The sequence below is a fragment of the Marmota marmota genome, unplaced genomic scaffold (assembly GCF_001458135.2).
Source record: "Marmota marmota marmota unplaced genomic scaffold, marMar, whole genome shotgun sequence".
NCBI lineage: Eukaryota > Metazoa > Chordata > Mammalia > Rodentia > Sciuridae > Marmota > Marmota marmota.
The window spans coordinates 17,817,490-17,842,790 of record NW_026000168.1 but is presented as its reverse complement, the minus strand read 5'-3'; the positions used below and the strand labels follow the sequence as shown (position 1 = coordinate 17,842,790).

The 25,301-nt window shown below is 38.3% G+C and overlaps 1 protein-coding gene and 1 pseudogene across 1 annotated transcript in view; both read right to left on the bottom strand.

Moving 5' to 3' along the window:
* The window catches only part of LOC107150107 (zinc finger protein 747-like), a 107,268-nt gene extending 84,141 nt beyond the window's left edge, over positions 1–23,127 (bottom strand). The window contains exons 1-4 of the mRNA XM_048787164.1: positions 22,960–23,127; positions 21,147–21,296; positions 18,583–18,618; positions 14,402–14,528 (exon numbers count right to left, since the gene is read on the bottom strand). Coding sequence (XP_048643121.1) covers positions 14,402–14,528; positions 18,583–18,618; positions 21,147–21,296; positions 22,960–22,962 — 316 coding nt within the window. The 5' untranslated portion in view covers positions 22,963–23,127. The remainder of the gene's footprint in view (positions 1–14,401; positions 14,529–18,582; positions 18,619–21,146; positions 21,297–22,959) is intronic.
* Positions 11,013–12,526, bottom strand: LOC125611754 (annotated as a pseudogene).
* Positions 23,128–25,301: the final 2,174 nt, after the last annotated feature.

Below are 25,301 nucleotides of genomic sequence, written 5' to 3'. Positions count from 1 at the left end.
AGCCTTATATTTGGCTGCAGTAACACAGGCCTTCATAGTCAGTTGGCATTTAAGCCTTTCCTTAAAACTTGAGAGTGGAAAGCTCATTACCAATATTTATGACAGAAGTTTCTAAGGCATTCAATTTAGTTTCAATACTTTCATTAATATTTATGATTATTGAAGGCCTTGGAAGTATTTTGAGCCAGATTATTAAGAAAATTTGCATGTTGAATATGATGAGATATAGCCACTGAGGCTGTAACTGTAGAAGCGATGAATTAAATTAACATTTAAAAATTATAACCAAGAATTATGAGTCCAAGAGCTCGCTTAAGTCTGGTCACCTGAGCATGCATCTGTTGTAAAACCTCAACACCAGCATCAGCATGCCATGGCTCTGAAATGTTGACTGGTAGTAAGACAAAGGAAGGCTGGTGAAGGACTAATATTCCTTTCCCTCTGTTATATCTAGTGATGCAGTTAGGTAAATTGCACTTTTTACAGGCTACGAGATTTTTACAATCCTTTCTCTTAACCCTTATATTGTCAGTAATTAAAGCATAAAGAGATTGAACCATGCCTGCAGGCCATACCAGGAACCCTCTTTACACCCCCTGCCTACAAAGTCAGGCATAGGACTGTCAGTGTAATATAGGAAACCTGAGGCTGCAATTAAACACCAAACATCTTTCTGGATACCGCCTTCACTGAAGGTTAGGATATTAGCAACAAAACCCCCAGGGATCATGCATCCTTATGTGATTGTCTTTTGTCAATTCTTGGAGACCAGTCTAAAATCTGTCCACTATTTCTAGAACCTTTTTGTTGTACTGGGAAGACATCTGCACAGTCTATCCATTTAGGAAAGGTGCCAAATTCTATTGTAGAATGATTAGGACAGTAAGGTATTGGCAGACGTTCTGTGGCAATGACTGGCTTGTTATGAGAAAGTCCCATTTTAATAACTGTTTGGACATATTGCTTAGAGTCCCAGGGTCCAGTACTATTGGCTGGTCTAGACCCCCATATGCTGTATTTTCTTCAAAAGATACCCCTGGATAGCCAGCTGCTTATCATGGGACCAATATATACGTAGTTGCCCACTGTAACCAGTATAACTAAATCCAGTCACAAGGATGGGTGTAATCTGAGTATCTGTAAAACCGCACATTACATGAGTATCATTGGTAAATACTGGGATGGATTCTCTGGTCCATACCACAGGGTGTACCAAAAGTGGGTCTGGAACCTATGTCCAATTGGTTTCTCCCTGGACCCCATTTACTGGACAGCTCAACAGAGCTAACATGGCCACAAACATTGTGGCTGAGACTTAGTTCCTCCTTGTGTCAAACTATCTGTTCAGGTTGTAGCATTAGATTCTCCATTGTTTCCATGATGGTAGTTTCAACATTCGGTCTCTCTGGGCCTTCTTCGTCCTCTTCCTCCTTTGTAGCTCTCACTTCCTGCTGGGGGTCAGGGCTGACATCTCTGGATCAATCTTCAGTATCTGAACCTCGGTTCCAGGTCCTTCATGTCTGATAGCATCTTCAGGTACCCCAATAGGATGAGAGGCACCTTCTGGGAAAAAGCAAGCATGACCTTTACCCCACATTATCACTGGATCTGATCCTTCCTGTTGTTATGTTTGTAAATCTTTCCACCAAACTTGGACCAAGGAACCTGTTGCCATGGAAGATGTGTCTTTCAGCTGCAGTGTGACTTTCAGGGTCACAATTTGAAAAAAATATATAAAACAAAGCATGATTAAGGTTATTTTGTGGGGCCTTATTTTTCCCCTTTTTTGTAACTGTAGCCTAATAGATAAATGAGCTCATTGTACAATGGCTGGACCTTGAGGCTTATGGGGAATACCTGATTTATGATCAATACAAAACTGATGGCCAAACTGCTGGAAAGAAAAGTTAGTATAAGCTGGAGTATTATCAATTTCAATCTGTAAAGGACATCCTAATGCTGCAAAAGTAGCTAGACAGTGAGAAATAACATGCTGAGTATTTTCTCTTACACAGGCAGTGGCAAAAATAAATCTAGAGTAAGTATCAACAATAACATGAACTGAACACTGTTTGCCAAGTTGAGCAATGTGAGTTACATCCATTTGCCATAACTGATTTGGTCATAAACCGTGGGATTAACCCCAGTTGGTGAAGATAAAATATGGATAAAACATTGTGAGATTTGATGAACAATTTGACAAGTTTTTCCCCAGGAATATTAAATTTTTTATGTAAAGTAGAAGCATTCTGAGGATGTAAAGAATGTGAGGCTTGTGCACAATCATATAAAGATATTTATTCACAAACAGCAATGAGTTTATTAATCTTATCATTACCTGATGCTAAAGGACCTGGAAGATTAGAATGTGCCCTACTTATATGGCTAATGAAACGTGGATGGTGACACATTTGAATTGTCTTTTGTAAGTTCTAAAACAAATTAAATAACTCTTGCAATATTGTGTTCCCAGTAGTTGATGTTTCAACATTTTTGTAACACGAATTGCATGTAAACTATCTGAATAAATAATGTTGTCTCATTTAAAAAATGAATTAAAGCACAATGAGAGCTTGAAGTTCTGCTCATTGTGCAGAAATATAAGATGTATGTATTATCTCTGTATGAGCATGGCTATAGAAACCTACTTTTCCTGAACTCAATCCATCAGTAAATACTGTTAGTGCTCCAACTATTGGTTAAGCATGTACAATTTTGGGAAAAATAAATGCAGTCACAAGAGCAAACTGAATAATTTTATCATGAAGGTAATGGCTTTCCATTTGACCAGGGAAATTAGCTAAAGCTATCTGCCAAGTATTAGGAGATTGCCAAAGCCAAACATGCTCTTGAATAGAAAAAGGGGCAACAATAATATTAGGCTATGACCCAACTATTTGCAAAACTTGTGTTCTTCCTTTAAAAACTGCACAATAAAGCCATGGAATGGAGTCAATGACTTTTGAGGAGAATGAGGTAGGCAAGGCCACTCAATAATTCCCAATTATCACCACATTGCTCCTGTAGGAGTATGAACAGTGGGAAATGTTAGTCAATATAAAGGCTCTTGTGGATTAATTCTAGTAAGCTGTGCAGTAATCATGGCAGATTCAACTTTTGTTATGGCAATCCTTTCTTCTGCCAATAGTTGATGAGAAGGTAGAGAAGGATCCCCCTGTACAATCTGAAACAAAAGGACTCAAATCTACACTAGGTAGTTTTAAACTTGGTCACAGCTAACTAATATCACCTAGTGACTTTTAGAGGTCATGTGCCTTGGGCAATCTAATGTTCTTGAGGGTGCCTCCATAGTTTCCAAAAAAATCTAAATCCCCATGGCTCTATACCAAGAGAAGACCCCCAAGTAATTCGTGGGAGGCTCCTTGCAACTTAGTGAGGCCCTACCTCAACCTAAAACAGAAAAATGGCTGGGGACAGGTCTCAGTAGTAAAGTGCTCCTGGGTAAAACCCCCAGTATAAGAAAAAACAAAAAACAACAAAGATAACAGCTGGAGAGCCATGCACATGTCAGACAAAATCAGCTGTGACAGAAATTGTTATATAGAGGCAAGGCCATTATATATACTTGTAATTGCATATATTAAATTATATATTAAATACATATGCATATTTATGATAAAACTAAAATATATATTACATATCAATAGAGTGGGCAGTCTCACAAGCTGAGTTATAAATGTATACATGTCTAAAAACAGAGTTCCAAAATGCATGAAATGAAAACTATCAGGATTAAAGGAAGAAAAATTTCTACAAAACGGGGAGGATAATTTGTGATATCCCACTTTCAAGAAAGAATGAAATGACTAGCAAAAAGTCCATGTAAAACAAAATGACTTGAACAATAATATAACTACACTAGGTCTAGAGGACTATAAAGAATATTCTGCCCAAAAGGTGAAATACACATTTTACTCCAGTGTGTAGGAAACATTGTGCAGAACTTGCCATTTTAAAGCCATAAAAATGTCAATAAATTTAAAAGCACTGAAATCAGGACAAGTATCTTTTGTAACTACAATGAAATTAAGTTAAAAAAACAGAAAATTTAAAAATTTGCAAACATGTAGCAATTAGACAGTATACTCTGTAGGAAGAAGAAAAAGAAAAAAATAGAAAATAGTTTAGGTAGATAAAAATGAAAGCAAACATGCCAAAACTATGAGGTGCAACTAAAGTAGCCCCCAGAAGAAAATTCATAACTACAAAAGCCTACATTATAAAAGAAAAACTTCCCAAACAAAAACATAATTTTACACAGTAACTAGACAAAGAGAACCAAGCTGTAGTCAAATTGCACAAATGATGGACTACAAGATTCTTAGCAGAAAACATGTAAAATCTTATGACCCTGCATTGGACAATAGATTCCTAGAAATCACTATTTTTCTTTTTGGTACCAGGGATTGAATCCAGGGGAGCTTAACCACTGAGCAACATTCCCAGCCCTTCTAACAATTTTATTTAGAGACCAATTACTAAGTCTGGCTTTGAACATGTGATCCTTCTGCCTCAGCCTCCCAAACTACTGGGATTATAGGCATGTGCCAAAAGATACTGCTTATAATGCCACATATTTGGAAAATATCTACAGGATTTTAGAAAAGAAGTTTATGATGTGGCATAATAAAGTTTTTGAAGGGTAAAGATAAATATATTTACAATTTAGTCACTATGATTTTTTAAGCTATAGACTTCATCTAGGCTTCTGTATATGCTATTTGAAATTTCACTGTCCCCCAAAAGGGACTTCTATCTGAAAAACTCCAACCACATTTATCTTGTATAAGTCAAACCTGGACATCCATTTTTCTTAATCTATAGACTTAAATAAAATTGAAATTTCTCAAGAGTAAAGATTATTCCTCTGGAGCCAAATGATCCCTAGCATTATGTGGAATCCTATTAGCTGAAGGGCTGTCTAACAAATAATATTAATAATTACCTTCTGACTCCAAACTAACATCTGTATACTTGTGGCTTCTTCATATAGTCATGAATGTATTGTTGAGTCACAAAAAAAGAGAAATCTTAATTCATAATTTGTTAAAAAATATGCCAACAAAATTATAATGGTTCTCATTTTCACCAAACTCACAGAAGCGTCAACAGAGACAAGATTAAGCCTATTACATTCAGAAATGTCTTTGTTCCTTTAATAATTATTTGTTGGTACTGAAAATTGAACTCAGGGGTGCTTTACCCCTGAGCTACATCTCCAGTGCCTTTGTTCATATTTAAATTTTATTTTTTATTAGTGAATTTCAGTTACACATAACATTAAGGTTTATTTTGACATGAAATCATACCACTTTTAAACGGGGATTATTCTAACTGATTAAAATAAATACAAATATTAAATAGCCATCAGCACATCCAAAGTAACCAAAATCTCCTCAACTGTTTTTTATGAGTTTTATGCTTCTAGCTATTACACAAAGGACTTTGATCCTTTTTTAAAAAATTTTACTTTTGTACATGATGTGAGGTACGTATCCAAATACTTTTTTTTCTTCTTGTGGATATCTAGTCATCCCAGGGCCATTTTTGCTTTTGCTTTTACTCTTGAAAAATATAAGGTGTGTGTGTGTGTAATCCCTCTGAACACCAGTTACAAACTGCTGCCCACGCAGTTACAAATTGCCACCCCTGACCTGAACAGTCAGCTGAACTTAAGGTCACTCGTGTGAAATTCCAGGGACACCAAATAAAACACAGACACACTTTACCTTTACCCAAGCTTCAGGATGGCTTCTCCACTCTTGACCTCAGGATCCCCAAAAGGGAGGGCAAGAGAAAGTCACGAGAGGCTGGTGAGAAAGTGACCACATTCAGAAGAGAGCTTTTATTGGAGGACTCTTGTTCGTAGAAAGTTCTATTCAAAAATGGCCAGAGGGGGCAGGGTTACAAGAGACACATGAGCATAACTCAACCCTCGTGGGTAACGCCTACATCTGAAGACCCCCCTCTTTATCTGAGCTGGGACAACGCCCAATTCACCAGAAATGTAGTGACTGGTCAGAGCCTCCTGCTTCAGGACTGGAAGGCATGGGTCATTCAGAGGGGCTTCCCACATAGCCGTCCTTCTTTCTTTGAAAAACCAGGTGATGGGTCATTATTTTGAGTCCCTAAATTCTTGTTCTGGGGGCATGACATCCTATAATTACAACACAAGAGAGAATTAGTAGCAACGAGAACAATACAAGGATATATCATGCAGAGGGATTAAGAATGTTTCCAGGGTTAAAGCTGGAAAGTATATGATCAGCTAAAGAAGTAGGATCTGAAAAATCAATCTTACTTTTTTGTATATCTTGAGTCTGATGATGCAGCTCCAAAAGATCCAAGCTGTTATCATTCTTCTGCCAAATACCCAACAAATGGTTTTGAACCTTCTCCCAATACCAATAAGAAGCATTGCATTTGGCAGCAGTAACACACACATACTTACACCTAGCAGGACATTTAAGTCTTTCCTTGAATTTCAAAGTGGAAAGTTCATTACCTATATTCATGACAGCAGCCTCTAAGGCATTTAGCTTGGTCTCAATCCTTTCATCAACATTTATTTGATTGTGAAGAGCCTTGGAAGTATTCTGAGCCAAATTATTAAGAAAATTTGCATGTTGAATATTTGAGATATGGCCACCAAAGCTGTGACCACGGAAGCAATAAAAGAAACCAAGGCAACAACTCCCACTATTATGAGCCCAAGAGCACATTTAGGTCTCGCTAGCTGGGCGTGTATTTGTTGTAAGACTTGAAGCATCAGCATCAGCCTACCACAGCTCTGAAATATTTACTGGTACTAAGACAAAAGAGGGCTGATGGAGTATCATTGTTCCTTTTTCTCTAGTATTTCTGTTGTTACAATTAGTTAAATTACATTTACTACATGTAACAAGATATCTGTCATCTTCCCTTTTAACTTTTACATTTCTAGTAATTAAAGCATAAGGAGATTGAACACAGGCCCATAAGCCATAGCTAGAACCTTCCTTCTAGTTCTTGCTTACAAAGTCTGGTAAAGGTTTATCAGTAAGATGTAAGAATTCTGAGGCAGCAATTAAGTGCCAAACATGTTTCTGAATGCCACAGTCGCTGAAGGTCAGGATGTCAATAAGTATGGAGACTCCTTGCAAAACCAGCATGGAACCACCATTTGACCCAGCTATCCCTCTCCTCGGACTATACCCAAAGGACTTAAAAACAGCATACTACAGGGACACAGCAACACCAAGGTTTATAGCAGCACACTTCACAACAGCTAAACCATAGAACCAACCTAGGTGTCCTTCAACAGATGAATGGATAAATAAAATGTGATTTTATATATATATATATATATATATATATATANTATATATATTCCCCCACCAATTGAATATTATTTAGATTTAAAGATGAATGAAACTACGGCATTCGGTGGTAAATGGATGGAGTTGGAGAATATCATGCTAAGTGAATTAAGCCCCCCCCAACACACACATACACACAACACAGAGGCCAAATGTTCTCTCTGGTAAGTGGATGTTAATTCACAAAGGGGGGTGGGGAAGAATAGTGACTTTAGATTAAGTAGAGAGGAGTGCAGGGAGGGGAGGGGATATGGGGATAGGAAGGATAGTAGAATGAAACAGACATTATATATAATATATAATATATGTGGATGCTAAACCACTCAACAAGGGTGGGGGAGAGAATAGAAATTCAGTGGATTAGACAAAGTTGGAACGAAGGGAAGAAAAGGGAAATAGGAATACAGATGACAGTAGAATGAATGAGACACAACTTTTCTGTGTTCATATATAAATACACCACCAGGGAAGGTCCACACCATGTACACCTCAAGAATGGAATGCTAACTAAAATAAGTTTTACTCCATGTATAATATGTCAAAATTTGCTCTACTGTCATGTATACCTAAAAAGAGTAAGAAATTTTAAAAATGACAAGGGAAAATTTGTATACAGAGAAGGATTGTGAGTGAAAATCTCTTCAATAAATGCTAATGTCATTAAGGGTAAATACAATTATAAAAGAGTACCTTGAGCCCATACAAAATAATAAACAATGGTAAATAGACTTGCCCAAGTCAGTCTGCACAACTAGCTATAGTCACAAAATTTTTGGTTTACAACTCTTTTCTATTTGTTTTACAAAGCAGCACAAGAACAATACTTACAATTTGAGCAGAGAGGAAATATTACATAGCAGTGTTATGAATACTATTAATAGTGCTGTGTGTACTCAAAGAAAGCATTCTCAATTTCCTCCCCCATGCAATAAAAAATCATGTAGTTGGAAGATACACTAGTTACTGATTAGATAACACATACGTGTGTTTGTGACATTAAGTATGTGGGCAGCTGCTCAACTTCGCAGGTCAGGTCCAATAGATAAGGAAGACACTCTCTTCACACCAGACAGTGTTTCTTTGAGTAATACTATGAAAGCAAGAGAGAAAGCAAAAGTAACAGACACAGGCTACTGTATTGCCAGACTAGGAAAACCCCAACACTGAACCTATGTACTGAGGAGTCCCAAACAGCTTTTCAGGGTCCTGACTGGGAAGTCATGGGCAGAGTATCCTCTCCACAGGTGAGAGTCTGAAGTCTTGTTCTAACTTGTATTTAAAATGGGGCTGAATCAATACAAGTTAGAATGAAGCTTTCCTTGTTCTAACAGCTTGCATGACCTAGTGATCCCATGAAGAACACTAGGTCCTCCTTCAACAGGTCAGATCCCAGAGGAGGGAGTGATAGCCTTGAGATGAGTAATTATATTGGGGTTCCAATGAGTGAGCCACCGAGCCAGATGCTTTGAGAAATCGGCATTCTTGAGCTGTATCATCAAGGATAAGCAGACTCATGCAGGCACATGGAAAGGGAGGATCTTTAGTATTTTCCTTAGACCTCTAGTACTGAATCTTCCCTCCTGGCCTTATAAATAGTTAAAACTCATATGTAAAATGAAGCCAGTTTTCTGTGTAAAATAACATGGAGTGGAGATAAGCATGAAACCTAGAGAGTTACCCTTTGGAATAAAAAATAGTGTGAATATTATTCTCCTAGAACTTATCATTATATTTCAATATTTATTTTCCCAAATAAAGTTAAATGAAATGTTTGTGGGTGGTGTTTTGTTGAACCTAAGGGCTCACATATGAAGAGAATACTGTGTTTTTACTTTTTGAACAGGACTTGTAGATGAGAGTCTAGAGGTTTATTTCAATCAAAATTGTGTTTCTCTCTCTCTGTGGTGTCATGGGCTCCTGGAGCTGTAAGATCTGAGGAGGGACAGGGTTAGTTTATAGTATCTTATAATTACTGGTTGCAGAGGGGTCTGGGAGACCATGACGCATGCTATCTATCATATAATCCAATAAGTATAACAAACCTTATATTGTAAGTTATTAAGTAGAATGAAAAAGGTCTACAAAATCAAACTATATAATGAAATTAAAAATGTGGGGGCATAAATGCTCCTATAGTGTGTCTTTTTCTTTTTACAGTCATCATTTTACATGTTTCTGGTTACACTTTTCTACTGGGTATCCAAGACTAAAGAGGTGGTCCTATATTGGGATGTTCTTCCTACAATTGAGGTCAGTCTAGTCTCCTCAGTGATGAACGTCATGGAATTCATGAGGAACTGCATGGTTTCTTCAGTTAAAGAGTCAGGATGGGCCTGTGGACCACGTGGTTTCCCTGGGAAACATCGAGACTACTTCCCCTTCAGCAACCCTCCTTTTACCTGAATATGCACATTGGCTCCTAGTCTCTTGGGTCTTTCTCCTCTCCCTGATTGGGAGCTTGTGCAACTCTCCAGAGTTGTAGATCCCTTAGGGAGTACTGCAACTCTATAAGGTGAAATGTTAAAGTTGTAATTCAAACTAGGGATATCTGGGCATCATTTTAGTATTCCTAGGTCCTTCCTGTACCTTAATTTTGGCATAATTACAAACAAAAGAATATATAATTCACATAAATAATATTCCCCAAATAAAACTTGATTAAATATATGAAATAATTAATGGAGATGTTATAGCATTATTTACCCAATAGAATGTTTTGCTATATTTGATGCATTAGCAAAGTGAATAGTGGGAGATGTGTGACCTAATAACATCATTAAATGCATGTCAAGGTTAACATTAAGAAACTCACACTTTATTTAGTAACAAATTGCATCCATAATGCAAATATAATTAAAAATGCTCTGTAAAATGGGCATGGTGGTCCATGCCTGTGACCCTAGGGACGTGAGAAGCTTTGCAAGTTAAAAGCCAGGCTCCATAACTTGGTGAAGCCCTAAACAACTTAGCAGACTGTATCTCTGAGTAAAAATGAAAAAAAAAAATCTGAGGATGCAGTTTACTGATTAAGTGTCCCTAAGTTTAAGTACAAACATAAAAACCAAAAATTTAAAATTTCATATAAACCTTAAGAGACTTCTGTAATAATCAAACTATGAGAATTATGTTTTCTCCAGTTGAGAAAAATGAGAATATGTAGTAACTGTTGATTTATAGTAAAATTATATCCTTTTAGGGATGCACTATTCTATATTTGTATTTCTTTATTTCCACAATATCAGCTAAAGAGGTTAAGAAATTTTTCAGCAAATGTCAAAAGCAATAACCCATTTTCTACATTTAAATGATTTTTTCCCTCCTAGGTCCCAAATACTTCAAGGGATGGGCTATAGATAAGAAACTTACAAATTTTTATACTTGTCAAGTTGTTTTTTTAATATTTTGTTGTTATCTAAGGTACATACTTTGAACAAATGCTACTCCACATTTGCTACAGGTATGAGGTCAGAAATTTAAAAATGTGTGAAATTTGAATACAGTCTTGGACACATTCTTTGGGTTTCTATATGCTGTAAATCCTCCAGTGTTTCAAAAATGTTTGATCAATGGCCAAAAGCTTTGCAAAAATTTTTCCACATGTCCTCTCACTCGTATGAATTCTGAGGTGCTGAGTAGGGTGTGAACAACTGTTGGAGACTCTGACACCTATTTTACACTTGTATAATTTCTGTGCTATCATATCTCTGGTGTGAAATAGTGTTGAACTACTGTGAAATAAGGGTTGATTCATCCTTAAAGACACCGATGCAATGTTTTCACTTGTAAAGCTTCTCTCCAGTATAAAATCTATAATGTTTAGTAAGATATGATCTTCAATTTGAAAAGGTTTGCCATTCTTCACATTTATAGGACTTCTCTCTAGTATGGGTTCTCTGGTGTTGAGTAAGTATTGATTTTTGATTAAAAGCTTTGCCACATTCTCTACATTGGTAGGGCTTCTCTCCAGTATGAATCCTCTTGTGGCGACTATGCTGAGAGACAGTATTAAAAGCTTTGCCACATTCTTTGCATTTGTAGGGCTTTTCTCCAGTGTGGATTCTCTGGTGTTGAGTAAGTGAGGATCTTTGCCTAAAAGCTTTGCCACATTCTTTGCAGGTGTAGGGCTTCTCTCCAGTGTGGATTCTCTGGTGGTCAGTAAGTGATGCTTTGTGACGAAAACTCTTGCCACATTCTTTACAGTTGTAGGGCTTCTCTCCAGTGTGGACTCCCTGGTGCTGAGTAAGTGATGATTTTTTAATGAAACTCTTGCCACATACTTTACATTTGTAGGGCTTCTCTCCAGTATGAATCTTCTTGTGGCAACTAAGATGTGAGATGCGATTAAAAGCTTTGCCACATTCTCTACATTTGTAGGGCTTCTCTCCAGTATGAATCCTTTTATGACAGTTAAGTTGTGAGATGCTATTAAAAGCTTTGCCACATTCTTTACAGTTGTAGGGCTTCTCTCCAGTGTGGATTCGCTGGTGCTGAGTAAGTGATGGTTTTTGACTAAAACTCTTGTCACACACTTTACATTTGTAGGGCTTCTCTCCAGTATGAATCCTTTTGTGATAATTATGCTGTGAGATGCTATTAAAAGCTTTGCCACATTCTTTACAGTTGTAGGGCTTCTCTCCAGTGTGGATTCGCTGGTGCTGAGTAAGTGAATATTTTTTATTAAAACTCTTGCCACACACTTTACAGTTGTGGGGCTTCTCTCCAGTGTGGATTCGCTGGTGCTGAGTAAGTGATGGTTTTTGATGAAAACTCTTGTCACACACTTTACATTTGTACGGCTTCTCTCCAGTATGAATCCTGTGGTGGCAATTGAGCTGTGAGTTTGTGTTAGATCTTTTGCCACACACTTTACATTTGTAGGGCTTCTCTCCAGTATGAATCCTTTTGTGATAATTACGCTGTGAGACGCTATTAAAAGCTTTGCTACATTCTCTACATTTGTAGGGCTTCTCTCCAGTATGAATCCTTTTGTGATAATTACGCTGTGAGATGCGATTAAAGGCTTTGTCACACTCTTTACATTTGTAGGGCTTCTCTCCAGTGTGGATTCGCTGGTGATGAGTAAGTGATGATTTTTGACTAAAACTCTTGCAACACACATTACATTTGTAGGGCTTCTCTCCAGTATGAATCCTGTTGTGGCGATCAAGATTTGAGTCTATATTAAAACTCTTGCCACACACATTACATTTGTAGGGCTTCTCTCCAGTATGAATCCTGTTGTGGCGATCAAGATGTGACTTTGTATTAAAATTTTTGCCACACACTTTACATTTGTAGGGCTTCTCTCCAGTATAAATTCTCTGGTGATTTTTTTGGCTTGGTTTTTTATTAAAAGCTTCCCAAACTTGTTTACATATGTGGGGCATCTCTTCAATGTGTGTCCACTGGTGACAAATAAGACTGGAGCTTTTATTAGAAGTTTTTTCACATTCTTTGCATGGCATATCTCCTGTATGAACACTGTGATGTTGAGTAAAATTCTTGAGTGTGTTGCATTCTTCACATTGGTAGGTCTTCTCTGCAGAAAAAATTTTTGGGTGTTGAGTAAGAGTTGAATAATCTTTTAAGGCTTTGCTAGACTTTTTACATTTACAGGCCTTTTCTTCAGTATAAATCCCCTGATTCTTAACAAGTTGTACCTTTCACTAAATGCTTTTCTCCTTTCTTTTAAATTTGTAGGGTTTATCATTGTCATAGTATCTGCATGTTTAAAGACTATATTGGCTTGCTCAACATCTTCTAAACTTATAGTGCTCTCTTTCTCCATACATTATCTTGTATCCACATTTTTCATTTTGGTAAACCCCATTACATTTACATATAGAAAATTTCAATTTCTACATACATGGGCAGAATAAAAGGCCAATCAAGATAAAATACAAAAGTCATAGACAAAAGAGGCTTAATATTTATCCAAGCAAAAGCACATATAACATTATTGGCAATACAAACAAGAGTCATGCATATCTTAATTTGTGAAGGAATTAACTGATATGAGGAAACCCAGTAATAACATGGAACCGACTGTACACAATGAAAAAATAAAGAAAAAATCAACCAACCAAATTGTAAATATCCACAGATGTATTGTTTTACAAATCCTCTTATTCAACTACAACTTACACCATCTCTCAAAAGAGCAGTCTTTGTCCATCTGACATTCATTCCATGGCAAATAATTTCACAGAAAATCCATTACACATATCAGAAAGAACACTGATAAGGAAATTTTAGTGGAAAAAAATGTACAAATAAGATTAGAGAAACTGACTTATGATAGCAATATATTACAATGGGTGGACCTAGAGGTCTCCAGAAATGTGCAGAAATTTCCTGTAAATAATGAAGAGGGGCTGGAATTGTAGACTAGTGGTGGAGGGCTTGCCTAGCATGTGTGAGGCCCTGGGTTCGATCCTCAGCACCACATATGGATAAATGGGAAATTCACTAATAACTAAAAATATTTTTTAAAATGATGGAAGAGCTGTCAGATAATATTGACACTCACAAGGCAAAGGGAGAGTTTTGTTGTTAATTTGAGTGTACGGAGACATTACTGGAGGAAAAGCAGGAGACTAGATAATTTTAAAGCACAAAACACAGGACAGGTTCTTCTATGATGACAAGAGAAAGAAATCAAAGCTTCTCAAAAATCCTTTCTGCTGGATAATGTCTCAATCAACCTTTTTGAATTTAGGCTTCCTCCTCTACTTCAACTATGTCCTCTGCTATACGTGGGCCACAGGATTTGACATCACTGCATTCCTCTAAGTCAACCATATGTCAAGTAAAGGATGTATATTATGCCAACGAAGGAAAACATTAAGGACGAAAAGAAACATCATTAACATTTTCTTGTCAGCACCAAAAACTACCCCATCTTTTTTATTGAATGCAAAAATCTGAAACTCATTCTTATGGTGAAGTTCCCAAAAGATCTACTTCAAGGGAAGAAAATTAAATAATGATAAATAGGAATTTTGAGGGAAAGTTATGCTCACCCACAAAGACCAGGTTGCTGTAGGTCTCCAACATCACTTCTCTATATAAATTCTGCTGGGCAGGATCCAGGCATTCCCATTCCTCCTCAGAGAAATCAATGGCCACATCCCTGAATGTCAATGGCTCCTGAAATAAAAATTGTTAGATCAATAGCACACACACCAAACCATTATTCAGTTTTTGTTTTGAATTAAGAGTTAGTAGAACGGACTGTCATGTAGGAGAGTGACTTTAATTATGTCATAAGATACTTTCCATTATCTAATTCAAAGGAAAATACATAAGTCCAAAAACAGTATATATACTCCATATCAGAGTGAAGTGAAGGATATATACCATAATCCAAGCACCTAATAAAAGCCCAACTCCTAACTCTTCTGCCATCACTGAATGTGAAATTTGGCAGACATTCCAGATGCAAATCAGACTTGTCAGAGATATTCTCATAAGGTGATTGTGCCCAAGGGAGACAAAAAGAGTGGTAAAAAAGCTTTTGAAGACAGTCTGGTTGCTATTCTCTCTGCTTTGTGTCCATGAGATAGATTGAGCTCCCCGATACAATTAGTTTCAAGTATCATCCATGACACATTCCCAATGTGTAAAATATTCATAAAATATTAATGTTTGGAGACATGTAACGTGACACTTCCACCTCGTGAAAGGACAAACTTGAAATATCTCAAGTTCTATAAGCAGTTCAACGAGTGAATCAATTTGGTACAATAGAATGAACAATGGGTCACAGAAGACTTCAAGGAGGAGATTAAAAAATTCTTAGAGGGGCCGGGGTTGTGGCTCAGTGGTACAGTGCTTGCCTAGCACGCAGGAGGCACTGGGTTCGATCCTCAGCACTACATAAAAAAATAAAAATAAATAAAGGTATTGTGTCCATATACAACTAAAAATATCTTAAAAAAAAAATTTCTTAGAGGAAAACAAGAACACAGACACAACATATCAATATCTCTTGGACACTATGGAAGCAGTACTAAGAGGAAAGTTCATTGCATGGAATTCATTCCTTAAAAGAAGAGAAAGTCAATCATTGATCTCATACTTCATCTCAAAGCCCTAGAAGAACAAATCAACAGCAAAAGCAGTAGAAGGCAAGAAATAATTAAAATTGGAACTGAAATTGAATTAAAAGAAACAATTAAGCCTTGACAAAAAGTTGGATCTCTGACAGAACCTTAGCTATGCTAATGAAAAGAAAGAGAGGGAAAATTCAAACTACCAGCATACATGATGAAAACGGCAATATCACAACAGACACTACAGAAATAGAGAGGATAATTAGAAATTATCTTTAAAATGTATACCCCAATAAAATAGAAGACAGTGAATTAATTCCTATGATATTCCCAGATTGAATCAGGAAATATACACAATTTAAAGAGACCAATATTAAATGATGAAATAGAAGATGCCATCAGAAGCTTACCAACCAAGGAAAGTCCAGGACGAGATGGATACACAGCCAAGTTCAACAAGACCTTTAAAGAAGAACTACAAAAATACCAAATACTCTTCAATTTATTTCAGGAAATAGAGAAACAAGCAGCACTTCCAAACTCATTCTATGAGGCCAATATCACCCTGATCCCAAAACCAGGCAGGGACAAATGAAATAAAGAAAACTTCAGGCCAATATCTCTAATAAAAATCGATGCAAAAATTCTGAATAAAATTCTGGCAAATTGAATTAAAAAACATATTAAAAAGGTCGTGCACCAAGATCAAGTGGGGTTTGTCCCAGGGATACAGGGTTGGTTCAACATATTTAAATCAATAAAGTTAATTCATCACATCAATAGAGTCAAAAATAAGAATCATATGATCATCTCAAGAGACACAGAAAAACCAATTGACAAAATACAGCACCCTTTCATGTTCAAAACACTAGAAAAACTAGAGATAACAGGAACATATCTCAACATCATAAAGGCTCTGTACACTAAGCCTCAGGCCAACATCATTCTAAATGAGAAAAACTAAAGGCATTCCCTCTAAAAACTGGAACAAGACAGGGATGCTCTCTCTCACCATTTCTATTCAACATAGTTCTTGAAACACTAGCCAGGGCAATTAGACAGACAAAAGAAGTTAAAGGAGTAACTACAGGAAAAGAACTTAAATTAGCACTATTTGCCAACAATATGATTCTATACCTAGAAGACCCCCAAAGCACCACCAGAAAACTTCTAGAACTAAAACATGAATTCAGCAAAGCAGCAGGATATAAAATCAACACCCATTAAATAAAGGCATTTCTGTATATCAGTGACAAAGCCTTGAGAAGGAAATGAGAAAAACTACCCCATTTACAGTAACTTCAAAAAAAGAAAAAATAAGATACTTGGGAACCAACTTAACAAAAGAGGTGAAAGATCTATACAACAAAACCTACAGAACCCTAAAGAAAGAAATCAAAGAAGACCTTAGAAGATGGAAAGATCTACCTTACTCTTGCATAGGCAGAATTAATATTATCAAAATGACCATACTACCAAAAGCACTGTACAGATTTAATGCAATTCTGATCAAAATCCCAATGACATTTCTCATAGAAAAAGAAAAAGCAATAATAAAATTCATCTGGAAAAATAAGAGATCCAGAATAGCTGAAGCAGTTCTAAGCAGGAAGAGTGAAGCAGGTGGTATCACTATACCAGACCGTAAACTATACTACAGAGTAATAGTAATAAAAACAGCATGGTATTAGCACCAAAACAGGCTGGTAGATTGACCAATAATACAGAAGAGGGGACCCAGAGACTAACCCACAAAATCACAATTATCTTATATGAGACAAAGGTGCCAAGAACATGCATTGGAGAAAAGATAGCCTCTTCAACAAATGATGCTGGGAAAACTGGAAATTCATTTGCAAAAAAAAATGAAATTAAACCCCTATCTCTCACCATGCACAAAACTCAACTCAAAGTGGATCAAGGACCTAGGATTTAAACCAGAGACTCTGCATCTAATAGAAGAAAAAGTAGGCCCTAATCTTCATCACATGGGGCTAGGCCCCAACTTCGTTAATAAGATGCCTATAGCACAAGAATTAAAACCAAGAATCAACAAATGGGATGGATTCAAACTAAAAATTTTCTTCTCAGGAAAAAAAAAAAAACAATCTGAGGTGAACAGAGAGCCTACATTCTGGGAGTAAATTTTTATCCCTCACACATCAGATAGAGAACTAATGTCTAGGGTATATAAAGAACTCAAAATGCTAAGCACCAAAAAAAGGAAATAATCCAATCAAGAAATGGGTCAAGGACCTGAACAGATACTTCTCAGAAAAGGACATAGAATCAATCAACAAATATATGGAAAAAATGTTCATCATCTCTTGCAATTAGAGAAATGCAAATCAAAACCACTCTAAGATATCATCTCATTCCAGTCAGAATGGCAGCTATTTTGAAGACAAACAACAAGTGTTGCTGAGGATGTGGGTGGTAAGGTACACTCACACACTGCTGGTGGGATTTCAAGTTGGTGCAGGCAATATGGAAAGCAGTATGGAGATTCCTTGGAAATCTGGAAATGAAGCCACCATTTGACCCAGCTGTTCCTCTTCTCAGACTATTCTCAAAGGACTTAAAAACAGCACACTACAGGGTCACAGCCACGTCAATGTTTATAGCAGCACAATTCAGAATAGCAAACTGGAGCCAATCCAGATGCCCTTCAGTGGATGAATGGATAAAAAAATATGTGGCATATATACACCATGGAATTTTACTCAGCAATAATAAAATCATGGCAATTGCAGGTAAATGGATGGTATTGGAGAAGTGAAGTTAGTCAATCCCAAAAAACAAATGCTGAATGGTTTCTCTTACATGAGGAGGATGAATATAGTGGGGTAGGGAGGGGAACATGGGAGGAATAGATGAATTCTACCTCTATTAGAGGGGTGGGAGGGGAGGAGGCAGGGGATTAGCAGTGATGGTGGAATGTGATGACATCGATATTCAAAGTACATGTATGAAGACACAAATTGGTGCCAACATCCCTTATGTACAACCAGAGATATGAAAAATTGGGCTGTATACAGTAATAAGAATTGTGATGCATTCCACTGTCATTGTTTTAAATCAAAAAATAAAAATAACAAACACACTTAAGCCTGTGTGAGGATCAAAGACGAATCCTTTCCACCACTCACCAAGACACTGAATTGCATTTTTGTTCCGGTGCACAGCTGCAGGAAGAGCGGGAATATATGTGAATTTCAATACCTGATACCCACTGGGATATATTTGGGTGAAATACAAGAGACAGAACTTCGATGGTAGAAAAGGTGCAGAAGATCTGGGAGGCAGAAAAAAGTTGTCATGAAAGCAATAGACATTCTCAAGCTCAGCAGGTAGTACCTGTGATGACAAATGTCAACCCCAGCCTAATTCTTGCCTACATTAACACAGACCCTCACTTCATGCACGAGGAATACTGGTCATCAGCAATTTAAGAGGTATTTAACCAAATTTAATATCCTACACAACGTATTTTTGCAATGCACATTTTCAATAAAAGTCACACAATTTTTACTTCAATATTGAGTTATTTAATTTCTTTTGCATTTGTTATAATTTTAGAGTCAGCTGGGTAATTTTTACAAAATGACTTTTGGATTTTGGCCTCATCATATTGAACCTGCAGACCCACTGTGGAATATTGTGGTTTTAACAAAATCAAACTTTTGATCATTGAATATTAGCTGTTTTCCCACTTTGTTTCCATTTTTTTTTTTTTTGCATTTTACTTTCCCCTTTATTTTTACTTTGCAGTGAACAGTTCTTTTGTTATAACTTTCATTTTAAATTATTTTTCCTATATTTGTGAATGGATTTATGCCTCAATTTTAACACTGCCCATTGCTAGTGTGTATAAATTACATGACTTAATGTTGACCATTTAACCCATGACATTATTGAACTAATTTAGGTCTTATGTTTCATTAGTGCATGGAAATTGCTTAGAAATATTATAGAAATAAGAATATTATCTGCATGTGCTATTTGACTTTTGATGTATAAAATGCTGTTCAATATTCTCAGAACAATATTTAGAAGTCAGGAACCCATACTTTTTCCTTTTTCTAAAACTAAATTGTGAAACACTTAGGTTCTCACCATTAAATATGAAAACAGTTCATAGCTGCCCTTTAGTGGATGGAAAAAGAATTGTCCTCTGGTCTTCATTGGCCATAGGTTGTACAATAAATGACATAGGTATGTAATCTGCCAAAAGCTTTTCTCTATCAAAATGATTTTTTGGAAACTGACCATATTGTCCCTCTTGGTCATGAAGTCCCATCTTTCTTTTTATTGTCATTCTCAGTTTGCTAGGGGTTTGAATACCTGGGTCAATGTCTATAGGAAGACGGTCTGCCATTTCCATTCTTATGTGTGTTATCTGGTAATTCTGGCCTCACAGAAAGAATTAGTCCATTTTCTTCTATTTTTAGATGTGATCATGAATTACTGTTACTGATTCCTTATTACATGTTTGGTAGAAATGAACTGTGAAGGCGTCTTTTTAAAATATGATTGCTGTTTGGTTTTTTGGTGGGTGGATTTTTGGAGCTGGGTTTTGGCCAGGTTGGCCGCACATTCCTTAGCCCAAATCCTCCTCCTGCTGTAGCCTCACAGGTAGCTGGGACTAAGGGCGTGTGCTCCCAAGATCAGCTTTTCAGCTGCTCATAAAAATATTTGTAATTAAGTGGAATGTTAATTTGTAGGTCTACTTTATATTTCTTCACATCTGGGTCTACTAATGTATTCTATTGATTCCTGAAGTAATTTTCAAAGTTGATGATTATCTTGCAATTTATCTATATTTGGTTGTTTTCCAGGCTCGAGACTTTCTTGGCAATTAAGGTGGAATGATGAGCAAGCACAATGTGGGGAAATGAGAACCTGGCATTTTGTGAATTGAACAATGTCTCAGGATGCCCTGTGCAGGACGGAGAGTATGCACACATAATTCTCTGAGATAAATGAAGCAGAGAAGCTAAAGCAAATTATAATTTTAGTTAGCCTAATTAATAATCTTGAGTAGCTTTTATAAGTCTTCACACACTTGTTTACTTTTTAGGGCAGAATCTAAGTATTTTACCATATTTAAATTAGGTTATTAAAGGTTTTTTTTTTTTATTTTTTGGTGAGTTGTGTAAGTTTCATATATTTTGGATGTTGAGCTTTTACCAGATATGTGGCTAGCAACGATTTTCTTTTACCCACAGTCTAGTTTTACATTTCATTGATTGATTCCTTTGCTGCATAGAAGCATTTTTAGCTTTATATAGTCTCACCTATCTCTTTGTTTTTCCTTGCACATTCTCAACATGTTCTATTTAAAACCATTGCCAACATGAATGGTAAAGAATTCTTCTCATTTTCTTCTGGAATTTTTATGACTTCAGGTTATATCACAATGAGCTATAACCACATGCTTGTGGGCTATTCTCAAAATGTTGGTAGGTAGCACATACTGCAGAGGATATGCAGGAAAGGAAACACGTGGACATCCTTGCCAGAAATATAAACTTGAATAGATATTTTAAAAAACTATAAGGGTTATTTTTCAAAAAATTAAAACTAGAGATGCCATATGACCCAGACATTTTGTTAAGAATATGCCTGTATTTTTCAGGGTTCTTCAGAAAATGAGAATAAAATACATAAAAATGGATGTTTGTATACAAGGGAGCTTATTATATTTACTCACATAATCATGGGAGGAATAGTCACCAAATGTTTGCCTGCAGGATGGCAACACTGGGAAACTGGTAACCGCTTGGTCCAAGATGCTGGAAGCTTCATAATGTGAGGAATCAAATGAAGCAGCTGTGGTCCAGGACAGAGGACTTAAAAGACCCTGGTAGATGAAAAAACAAATAATCCAATCAACAAATGGGCCAAGGACCTGAACAGACACTTCTCAGAAGATATACAATCAGTAAATATATGGAAAGATGCTCATCATCTCTAGCAATCAGAGAAATGCAAAAAAAAAAAAAAAAAAAAAAAAAAAAAAAACTAAGATATCATCTCACTGCAGTCAGAATGGCAGCTATTATGAAGACAAACAACAATAAGTGTTGGCGAGGATGTGGGGAACAGGCACACTCATACATTGCTGGTGGGACTGCAAATTGGTGCAGCCAATATGGAAAGCAGTATGGAGATTCCTTGGAAATCTGGGAATGGAACCACCATGTGACCCAGCTATTCCTCTTCTGGGAATTTACCCAAAGGACCTAAAAATAGCACACTACAGGGACACAGCCACAGCAATGTTTATAGCAGCACAACTCACAGTGGGGTAGGGAGGAAGAGCATGGGAGGATTAGATTAATTCTACATAGGGAAGAGGGGTGGGAGGAAAATGGAGGGGGAAGGGGATTAGCAAGCATGGTGGAATGTGAGGGTTATCATTATACAATGATATGATCGCCATCATTATTCAAAATACACGTATGAAGACTTGAATTGGGTGTCAACATACCTTACATACAAAGAGAGATGAAAAATTGTGGTATTTATGTGTATTAAGAATTGTAATGCAGAAAGAAATGAGTCCATGTATAATGGCATAAGTTGACGTGAATATTCTTTATATACAGAGATATGAAAAATCGTGCTCTATGTGTAATAAGGATCATAATGCATCCCACTGTTATCATGTATTTAAAAAAATAATAAAAACAATATATAAAATTAAATCATGACCTAAAAAACATCGTTAAAAAAAAAAATTGTGAGATAGGATGCAGGGAGATCACAATTGTGAAGCTGACCCCAGCAACTGAGTGAAACCCTACCTAAATTAAAAAAAAAAAAAATAGGCAGTAGTAATCTTAAAAAATCAAATTAAGAAATAAATTAAAAATTTAAATTTTTAAGTAAAAATTTAAAAAGGGCTGAGGATATAGTTCAGTAGGACACCCTGGAAATTCCATCCAGAAATAACCATTTCTGGCAATCAGCCACATTTTTTTTTTTTTTTTTTTTGCCATATTGCATACAGTCTGACCAATACTATGAAACACCGTGTCAGTGTTATATGGATGTTATATAAATGTCACATTTCACATATAAGCATATTTTTAAAAGGACACCTGCAGAATTTGAAAAAAAAAATGCAAACACAGATCAGCACATAAGAGACTGAATGATAAAATCCCTCCTTATGCGGACGGCCGCTCCCCCAGGTTCATCTAGGATCACCCCATCAACATGTCACCATGATTCCTTTCCACCTCCGCCCGGGAAGAGGCCGGGCACCGCGCTCCCCTGCCACAGAGGACCTGAGCAGGGGCTGAGGCTGCCCCCGGGGGTGGGGAGGCCGCGAGGGGTGTCCGCCACTGTCACGCTCCCCACCCGGCTGGCCCGGGGGACTGAGGGGCGCTGTCCCCAACGGGTTCACGCCTGTGGTCTCAGAGAGCGCCCGGAGTCGGGTGGGCAGCTCGGGCTCCCGCCACAGCCGGTCCCGCAGCCGAGCCTCCCGGTCCAGGCACCAGGGGCCACCGCACACTCACCATTTCCTGGTGCCCAGCAGACAAGCCTGCCCTGGGGAGCTTCGGCCCCTGAATGGCAGGGTCACCCGGGTCCTGGGCAGAGCGAAGCCTGGAGTCCAACTGCAGGAATCTGAGGGGAAGCGCGGACCGCGGAGAAATAAATCTCTTCCGGATTGCGGAAGCCCGCCCCCTGCTCGCTGGCTGCGCTCAGGATTGGACATCTCTCAGGATTGCACAGCGCTCAGCACGGGGGCTTCTGATTGGACAGGGCATCCGTCAGTCTCCGCCCTCCCCAGCCTGAGCCCAGTGAGCCTTCTTTCTGAGTGACAGGCGAGGAGGCGGCCAGAATGGCAGGGTTGGGCTGCAGCTTTTGTCTTTTTTTGTTTTTCTTTTGAGGTCTGGGCATTGGGTCAGGGTTAGGGTACCAGAATTCTAAGTTCTGTTGGGTTTTGATGTTAGGAAATTGCAGTCATTTTGAAGTGGCACCCCCTTTCTTTACAGAAAAGCCCTCTTCACCATGGCTGATTTTAGGACTGTCAGCCAAAGAGTCCATTGTAGATAAACTTCCTATTTTCATGTCACCCTGTTTACTTGGCCACTGGCTGAGAAGATAGCAGCACTCCAGGTGCTGGACACCCCCTTACTAGTTTTCACAAAGGTATCCAGTATAGTACTTTGAAGAAATGTACAATCAAGGCCTCTGGCCTTGAGCTGGGCTCCACAGAGATGTCTACATTTTTAAGATAAGTTACAAATGGGCCCATGGTAACAGCTGGCAGGGGGAGGAAAGAAAGGGGAGATGAAGCTCTCCCCTTCTCAGGTGTTGTCCTTGAAGGGTTAACTTGCCCAGAACAGTGAAAGAAAAAGCTGCTTTTATGTGAACTTCTGCAGACTGTGAACTTCTGAGCCCCTCCCCTTACACGCTGGGTATAAAACTCTGAAACTCCCTGAACTCGGGGTTCAGGGGATTGATTGATGACAGCAAAAGCTGTGCCCTCTGAGCCTGGCTGCAGCCAAATAAAACTGTTCCTGCTGTCTTCGGTGCCTGGCCTCGTTTGTCCCTACAGTATTTTGGAGGGGCACATACAAATGTAGCAGCCACAGTGCTAGTTTGTTAGTGAAGAAATGCACAGGCTGAAGCAACAGGTAATCAGTGCAGCCTTTGTGGGACAGGCTCAAGGAGCCCTTTGCCAAAATTTACAATCCTAGAGGGCTTTACTGAGAAGTGTGCCAGTGAGCTGATGAAGGTGGACACCACAGTCTTCATCAGTTGAGATCCAGAGACTCAAAGACAGGCAGACCAGAAAGATGAAGTGGAGGATGGATCTCCTTACAGCTGCCCTCACCACAAACCCAGAGGTCACTCAAAGGGGGGTCTCACTAGAACAAAGCCAGTGCTCCAAATGTTTATAAGGAAAAAAAGTGTGGCCAGACAAAATGGGAAGCCCCCAATGGCCCTGGCAGACAAGTACCCCCTGCCATGTTCAAATGCTAAGCCTTGAACAGAGAAGGAATGAACAGTTTCTTCCACTTGCTCAGAAGTGGATGATTGACAAATATGGCAGGGGTCCCATAGACACAGAACTAAATCAGATGCTCGGGACCCAGCGCTTCAGGAGGGCTCAGCTGCTGCAAGCCTCCAAATGAACCAGGAATATGTTCATGTTAGCAGCCAGTAGTGGGCCATAGGGTGCTCACTCCAAAAGGACATGCCACCCTGGCTCCAAGCCACACGCTGGGAGCCACTAGCAGGAAGGGCCACAGAGCCCCATGCACCCAGGCACACTGAACAAGAACACAAGCAGGGCAGCTACTATGGACAGTTACAGCAGGCTCCCACCTGACAAGAGGAGAAAGCCACGCAGACAAGGAGCAACACCTAGGTGGGCACAGTGTGGCTGCCACACTGGGACCTGAATGGAACCGCACTGCTGCCCTCCAACCTTGGCAGATGGCCCACAGCGAGGTTGACATAGGTGCCTTTTACACAAATGATGCCCCAGGTCATCAGCCTCTGCTAAGATTCACATTAGATTTAAGAGTTGGAGAATCCCGGCAGCCAAGATCCTGCACTGGGAGATAACAAAAAAATTCCTGCATCTTAAAGTGCCAGACGCTCTATGTATGTCTCCCTTCCCTAAATGGCAGTTCCTCCCAGGGGCTTGAGTACACCATCCTTGGGACAGCACTGGACTCTGACTTAAAATATCTACCAAGAAAAAGGTCAAATACCTTGGTTCCCATCTGACTCGGCAACAGAACAGACAATAGCAACTGGGCCTCAAAAGACACAGGAGATCTGCTCAATTCCAGTCCCTCCAACCTGCCATCGGACTAGAGAATTCTTGGGGGCTACTGGGTTC